Genomic DNA, 8,678 nt, shown 5'->3' with positions numbered 1-8,678 from the left:
GACGCCTCACCGCACTGGAGTATGATTTAGTGTTGTAAGTAGGCCATGGTACGAAATCGGCGCCTCTATTATTTATTGCCATAGGCATAGGACCTTGTCATAGCTATTATCATGACGATCACAGGTACGAAACCCAGGACGCAGGACGTCCTTGAGCGTCCTGCAAAACGGGATGCAGAAAATGATTTAGGGCCTAATGAAATGAGAAATTTTTGGGACCATCTCAGCAGTGTGATTTTACCAAAAAATTAATATAGAACTCGTCATAGAAATCCATCTTGAAAAATCTCGAAGGAAGCACTTCCTCTCAAAGGCAAGTTGAAATTCAAGTGAGGAAAGTTGACAAAACCGTATCATCGTACCAACTAGAGCATGTATAGTCAATAGTGGCATTTACACCATTCGAAAATGCCGGGTACCCGGCTTATTTGCGTTGACGCCATTGATAATTTGATCGGATTTAGTTTAGCCTGCCAATTGCCAAGTTATTTTAACCCGGCAATGATTGGATGGTCAGACCCGCCTGTCAACCAGGATCAAAATTTAGCCCGGCTTTTGGCATGGTGTGGACAGAAAAAGCCGGTTATATTGTTTGGTATCCAGTAAAATAGGTACAAGTAAATTAGGTACGGGTAAAATAGGTACTAGGTAAAATAGGTATGGGTAAAATAGGTACACAAAAAAGAGAAACTAGGTAAAATAGGTACAATCACAAAATTTATTATTTGTGATGAGCTCCATCATGCCAGAATTTGTTACGATGTCCTAACTTTAAGGCTGAGGTTTTATACAAGTTCATTTGAACATTTAGCTTGGGATGATTAAGCCCACCACCAAGCTGTTGGAAACCATACAAAAGACCTTTCAAAGGAATCCATTTTTCTGACTTAGATAATTAAGAAATAATAATAATTAGTTGATAATTGGGCTTATGGAAATCCATTTCCACCTGATCAAAGCAATCATAAGCCAAGGGAAATCATATCAATCAGCATTGATTAGCAGTATATTAATTGCTACATGTAATTAATCAAATTTGAGTAATAAACTCTATTATATAATTTTATCTGTGTACATAGTTTTTACTCTTTTTTACAGTGTATTTTGGTGTATGCCTATTGTGGCGATTAGTTATAAAATTTGAAGTAATCATTAAGAGAACTCTTTCAATAGCATTGATAAAATCAGAAATAAAAGAATCGTGATAAAAATATATGATCATACCTTTATATTACCTAATTTCTCTTTTTTGTGTACCTATTTTACCCAGTACCTATTTTACCTAGTACCTATTTTACCCATACCTAATATACCCATACCTAATTTACCTGTACCTACTTTACCCGTACCTATTTTACCTCGTACCTATTTTACCGTACCTAGTTACCCGTACCTAATTTACCTGTACCTATTTTACCTACATTCATATTGTTTACTGAGCCCGGCTGCAGATGGCGCTTGTTGGAACTCGCCTCATTATACCCGTAATAGACGGATTTTGCATTGTATTTGGTTGCACTATAGTTGCACAAGTTTACTTCACTTCACGTAGCAATTATGTATCAGTAGGCCTACATGATTTACAGTAGAATAAACTTATTTGAATCTTGAATCTTTGTGGAGATTAGAATCACACAATGTGGTAAACACAAACCACGCTTGTCAGTGTAACTTTTTCATCATTTTCGATCCTGCGTCCATTTAACAATCTTTCGCTGATGCTATTTATAGCGCCATGACTTCTTACCTGAGGGCGAGAAAGTATGGTGTGGACGAAAAAGGTATTTGATCCGGATCAAATTCTGAACCGGGTTAAATATACTGGTTAAAATTTGTATGGTGTAAACGCTGCTAATTACAGCAACCTAACAATTTCCTTGGAACCTGAGCAGGGGTCACAGTACCACTACCAGTGTGTATTACTATCTCCTATACCTACAATTTGTGGTATTAATAACTTTTATGATCAGGGTATGAAAAAGCATCAGTTCGAAACAGTATTTTCTGCCACTACTCTGTAGTGATATATATTTCACTATTAAAGTAGTTCGACGATTGAAGGAAAGGGGCCATCACACAGGCCAACAAATCGTAAATGAAAGGCAATTGGATGTTTTCTGTTAACCTTGACATTTTTCAAGGTTCTTTTTACACCGGTTTGTGAGATTTCCGTCGAGAAAAATATATTCTCTGCTTTTAGCTACACTGATCAGATGAAATCCCTCAGTCCACTCTGGATGTAGTAGGCCTATCAAACTCCTGACTGTTGCCATGTGTATAACATATTTCTTCCTGATGATTTATGAATGAAATCCATTTATAATCTCTTCTAATTGGCGCATATTCTCCCCGGCATCAGAATCTTAGACGACCTCGATCAACGTGGTACTGGTAACCGTGGATTGCCATCTGATTTCATGACCTCGGGTGAGTGCCCCGAAAACTTATGATATTTCTTTGCAAAAGAGAATAAAAATGACCGACAGGCGGGATAGAACTCAGGCCTACTGTGACAGGCTGAGAATGTATCCACTGGGCCAATGAGGAAGCTTGCCGATCATCAGAATTTTCCACTTGATACACTATTTCTTATCATACAGAGTGCTCTCTTTTTTTAACACATGCCAAGACATCATTGAGGTTTTGCAAAAACCCATCTCAAAATCAAATCTGATATAAATTGTGGCAGAAAATCATACCAAACCCTAGATATTTTGATGATCTTTCGGTTGAACACCATTAAAACCGATTTCAGACTTGGCAAAACATTTTTATTCGATTATTTCTGTGCGTTTTCAAGCCTGCCATCTAGCCGTGTGATATTTTCCCGGATCCCATGGACGGATCACCTGGATGAACACAGTAACGCGGTGAACAATCTCTGTGACGACACGCGTCATTGTTGAGGTCCTGACAATGAGGGTCAGGGGTACGTCTTTGTCGTTGTTGTAATAACGTCATTGTGTCATTGCGGCCGTGGATTTCACGTCATTGCGTCACAAGGTGCACTTTGGTCTTGGATTTACGGGAGTGAAATTTGCGATGATTCGAGCTACATACAAATCCCTCAAAAAATTGCAGTAGTGGTATGTGTCATCTGTGACAGTAAATTGGATTCTTGGTGTCATGAGAAAGAGGACATCATTAGGCAATAAACACCCTGTATATAATGCTACCCCTAACACTATCCCCAAACCCTAACCCTTAAACTAACCGGGGGGGGGGGATATAATCAACGAGGCATCATTATTTATTCACCTGCGCGTATAAACTACAGTAGAGCCATCTACAGTATAATATAGTAATAAGATCGGGGTACACACCTGGATCATGAAGTCATATTTTGCATGGATTGTGCCATCACCATTCTTGCCTGAGCCTTCTCACTCATCAGGTTTGGCTTGAACTGCCAGCTGATGGAATAGTTCTTCAATGAAAACGTCTCATTCAACACCACAGTGTCAGTGTCCATCGTCCATCGTTGTCGTCGTCCTTGTCTTCGTCGTCGTTATCGTCGTCGTTGTCCGTATCCTGTTTCAAAAACAGTGGTATGAGCTACGAACTTGAAACTTTGTACACGGACCCCCCAGGTCAGGTGACCTCTTAGAATGAATTTCGGTCTGATCTGATTCTTGACTAGGCAACCAGGGGGGCCAGAGGTGGAAACCTAAAACGTGCAATATCTCTCGTATGAGTGACTCGTTTTCGATAACGTTTTTATGGTTAAAGTTTTTTTTGGGAAAGTCGGTTAATCTCACATTTGAGCTAATTCATGAAGATCATTGCCAAAAACAACATAAGACTCCCACAAATATGGTCCAATTTAGGTTTTATAGACAATTTAGGCAAATTTATAGAACTTAACTCTTTCAGGCCCGGGTGCCTTTGTCTAGCGCAGTCAGTTATTCCTGTGCGATTTTCTGAAAAAGTGTTGATATTCAACAAAACATTAAAAAAATTCTGCTCTCCTTATCCAATAAAATTTACACCATTGTAATCAGCTATCCAAGCTTTTTCTGTTGATGTATGATAAGTCTATATATCCTTCATTGTCACTCTGTTCGTTTTGTCCAAATTTCCTGTGAAATTGTGTAATTTGAATGTTCACGAAAGTTGTCGAAAACTGTTTTTAGCCAATAAAGTCACCAAAATGTGAAAATAATTGTATTTTGTAACTCCTAACACAACTCCAAGGGAAGAGAAACAATGTTCAAACATAATTATTATGTACAAAGTTGATTGGTGTTTTGGCCCCTAAATTGTCCTCCAACATCAAATGTTAAGTGTTCGACTGTATGATACACAGGATTTTGACATGTGTCATTGAGGCCCTCTGTACGACCGCTAAAGGACTAAACGTCGTCTGCTACGGCTGTCAGTTTATTGGAATGGAAGTGATCGTTAGTTTCATCAGAGGCGATACTGAAAGCCAGGAGATCGTCAGGACAGATTGAAAATAGGCTAATATGCTATCACGATTATGTCTGTGACTGGGCATGCAGCCATGTTTGGCCATCACGTTGTTCGTGCCTGGGCTTCAAAGTGTTAATTGGCTCACCGTAGGGGGGTCTATACGATAGCGCTGTGTCCGTCGTCGTCGTCCGTCGTATCCTGTGGCACGTTTCTTAACCGCTTGTGCTATGAACCGTCGTCGTCGTCCGACGTATCCTGTGGCACGTTTCTTAACCGCTTGTGCTATGAATCTGAAACTTTGCATGCATCATGCTCAAGGTCATATGTACCCTGACACTGAATTTTGCTCCGGTCTGATTCTTGACTTTGCCACCAGGGGGCTAAACCGAAAAGCTAAAATGTGCAATATCTCATTTATTACTGATTTGTTTTTGACAAAAACTTTATGGTGGGTACCCCTAGCAAGGATACATCACATATCATACGGGTTTTTGATTTGACCTACTTTTCAAGGTCACAGAGGTCGAACTCTAAAATTCCACCGATAGTGGCACGTTTTGTCTTTATTCATCCTATAGTCTTTAAATTTGGTATGTAGACACCTGTTACGTTGCTCTACATGTTGACAAAAAATCAGGTTGATGTGGCGTACTTTTCAAGGTCACAGGACCAAATGGTGTGAATTGGCCGTTTGTGTGTAAATATGGCACGTTTCTTAACCACTAAGCTATGAACTTTAAACTTGGTACACATGACCCCCTAGGTCAGATGACCTGTGACACTGATTTTCGGTCCGGTCAGATTCTTAACTTGGCAACCAGGGAGCCAAAACCAAAAATTTGAATAGTGCCATATCTCGCTTATTGGCTCACCGTAGGGGAGTCTATGTAATACCGCAGTGTCCGTCGTCCGTCGTCGTCGTCCGTCGTCTGTCGCCGTCGTCTGTCGTCGTATCCTATTTCAAAAACAGTGGCATGTTTCTTAACCGCTAGGGCTATGAACTTGAAACTTTGTACACAGTACCCCCAAGGTCAGGTGACCTCTGACACTGAATTTCGGTCCGATCTGATTCTCAACTTGGCCACCAGGGGGCCAAATGTCGATATCTAAAAAGTGTGATATCTCGCTTATTAGTGACTTGTTTTCGATGAAACTTGTGTTGTAGGTACTCATAGCAAATATACATCTTATATCATACGGGTTTTTAATTTGACCTACTTTTCAAGTTCACAGAGGTCATATGGCGTAAATTGGCCGTTAGAGTGTAAACTATGGCACGATCCTTAACCACTAAAGCTATGAACTTGAAACTTAGTACATATAACCCCCTATATCACATAGCCTCTGGTGCTGAATTTCAGTTTGATCTGATCCTCAACTTTGCCACCAGGGGGCCAAAAGTGGAAATCTAAAAAGTGTTATATCTCGCTTATAAGTGACTTGTTTTCGATAAAATTTTTATGGTAGGTACTCTTAGGAAGAATACATCACATATCATACGGGTTTTCAATTTGACCTACTTTTCAAGGTCACAGAGGTCATATGGCGTAAATTGGCCGTTGGAGTGTAAACTATGGCACGTTTCTTAACCAGTAAAGCTATGAACTTGAAACTTGGTGCATATAACCCCCTACATCAGATAACCTTTGATGTCGAATTTTGGCCTGATCTGATTCTTTATTCGGCCACCAGGGGGCCATAATGGAAAAAGGAAGAAGTGCAATATCTTGCTTATTTGAGTGAATTGTTTTCGATAAAATTTTTATGGCAGGGACTTCTAGCAAGGATACACCACATGTCCTACGATTTTTGGATTTGACCTCCTTTTCTAGGTCACAGAGGTCAAATGGCGTAAATTGGCCATTAGAGTGTAACTATGGCACGTTTCTTAACTGCTGAAGCTATGAACTTGAAAGTTGGTATATGTAACCCCCTACACCAGATAATCTCTGACACCCAATTTTGGCCTGATCTGATTCTTGATTTGGCCACCAGGGGGTCAACACTGAAAAAGTAGGACGTGCAATATCTCGCTTATTAATGACTTTTTTTCGATGAATTTTTTATTGCAGGGACTCTTAGCAATCACACGATATTGATCTTGTTGATGTCATAGACAATTATTGGTTGGATCATAAACTTATATATGCTGCCCTGTCTTATTACTTGACATCAATACACATCTAAAAAAAGTCTTCATGCCTGATTGTGTTCACCATATTCACCTCTAAACTAAGCATGATCCTGCCTACTAAAAGATGTATACGGTGAGCACAGTGGCCCCTGGCCGTTTCATTACTGATTAGCTTTTAGAATTTATGGTAGATACTCCTAGCAAGGATACATCACATATGATACGGGTTTTTGATTTGACGTACTTGTCAAAGTCACAGAGGTCAAATGGCCAATTTACATAACTGTGGAACGTTTGTTAACCCCTAAGGCTATAAACTTGAGACTTTGTACAAAGGACCCCCCTAGGTCAGCTGACCTCTGAGCCTGAATTTCAGTCCAGTCTGATTCTCGACTTGGCCACCAGGCGGCCAAAAGTGAAAACCTAGAAAGTGTGATATCTCGCTCATTAGTGATTCGTTTTCAATAACATTTTTATGGTAGATTCTCCTAGCAAGGATACATCACATATCATATGAGTTTTTGATTTGACCTGCTTTTTAAGGTCACAGAGGTCAAATAACGTGAATTGGTCGTTTGATTGTAACTATGGCATGTTTCTTTACCACTAAAGCTATGAACTTGAAATTTGGTACACATGACTCCCTACGTCATGTAACCTGGGACAGTAAATTTTGATCTGATCTGGTACTCAACTTGGCCACCAGGAGGCCAAAACTAAAATAGGTAAAAAGTGCAATATCACGTTTATTAGTGACTTGTTTTTGATGATATTCTTGTGGTACTTACTCCAAGCAACGATTTGTGTGGATCATGGCCTTCTCCTCTTGCGGAAGATCATGGCTGTGAATCCATACCAGGAAAAAGGAAGTACAACCCCATGTGCTCACGACACAACCTTGCATCGACATCGAAGCTCCGTTTGCATTCTTTCAAGTGTTCTGCGATGGTTTTCCACAAGGGGTTGTACTTCCTTGGCATATTATTTCACACCTCTCCCATCTAAAACAATTGGAATAATTGAGTCGATTTCAAAACAGAGTGTGCTAGGCCTGTCATTGTTGGTAATGCGGACATTCCAACATGCCCTAATCAAAATGCACCACTGACGATCCAACACGTCCAAATTCACCAAGGATATTCCCACATGTATCCTTGACACACAAAGGTGTAATCCAACATGCGCTTTTCCAAGGCGTAATCCAACATACACTCACTTCACCATAATTCTCAACATGGCACAACCCCAGGCAATCCAATATGCCTGTACAGGCCTACACACATTATGTACAAAAGTGGAGTTAGGGTCCGCCCTGGCCACAAACTATCAAACACCTCTCGGAGAAATAACAAGAAAAACGGGATAACCTTGACATAATCTCAAATACACATGTTCACCATCCCTGCCTAAAACTGTACTTCGTATTAACCAAAATAACGAAAGAAATCGGGAATAAGGGACATTTTTCCTCAAGAGAAGGAGAGAGCTTGAAGAGAAACATTTCTTCCCCTGCCATAGCAAGCATATCAATGCATGACATCATTCGTCATGCGAGTTGTCACCTAGGGTGTGGCCTCAGCACTGAAGGGTTAAGTTTCATGTTCCCTCACTCTCGACTCCTCAAGTTTGGGATAGAGACACCCTCTTTGGTTATTGTTGGCCAATGAGGTTGAAAAAATATCTCGTAAAAAAGGTAGCCATTCAGAAAGTGAGACATCTTGAAAATTACTTTACTCTCCTTGTTTCAGTGCCAGTCTTGATTCCTACGTGCATTTGTATCAAGATGTCTGAGATTCAGTATTCAGAAAAATACTTTGATGAGTTGTATGAATACAGGTAAGAATAGACTCTGTTTTTCCAGTACCACGATGTGCTTGGTAACAAATTTGGTAGTCCGAGGCCCTGAAATTTTTTGGTTCACCAGTACAGTGTGTCTACCAGAAAGCAATGTTTGTCAGACGTAAACATTTCACAAAACAGCGACGTGATCCTTATCCACTTGAACTATTAACTTGAAACTTGGTACACATGCTTTTCAACCTTCGAGGCTATGGGTTTGAAACTTTGTTTGCATGACTCCCTCAGTAAGTTATTCTAAAACACCAGGGCCGACCGCATAGAAACTCCGATA

General features: G+C 40.1%; 1 protein-coding gene across 1 annotated transcript in view; it reads left to right on the top strand.

Annotated features, from left to right (window-relative positions):
- LOC135502442 (cyclin-dependent kinases regulatory subunit-like) overlaps positions 1 to 8,678 on the top strand; it is a 51,335-nt gene continuing 42,657 nt past the window's right edge. Inside the window, exons 1-3 of the mRNA XM_064795276.1 lie at positions 1 to 34; positions 2,360 to 2,427; positions 8,296 to 8,383. Coding sequence (XP_064651346.1) covers positions 2,418 to 2,427; positions 8,296 to 8,383 — 98 coding nt within the window. The 5' untranslated portion in view covers positions 1 to 34; positions 2,360 to 2,417. The remainder of the gene's footprint in view (positions 35 to 2,359; positions 2,428 to 8,295; positions 8,384 to 8,678) is intronic.

The sequence above is a fragment of the Lineus longissimus genome, chromosome 18, assembly GCF_910592395.1.
Source record: "Lineus longissimus chromosome 18, tnLinLong1.2, whole genome shotgun sequence".
Lineage (NCBI taxonomy): Eukaryota > Metazoa > Nemertea > Pilidiophora > Heteronemertea > Lineidae > Lineus > Lineus longissimus.
Note: the sequence above shows the minus strand (reverse complement) of the source record. Positions and strands in the feature narration are given on the sequence as shown.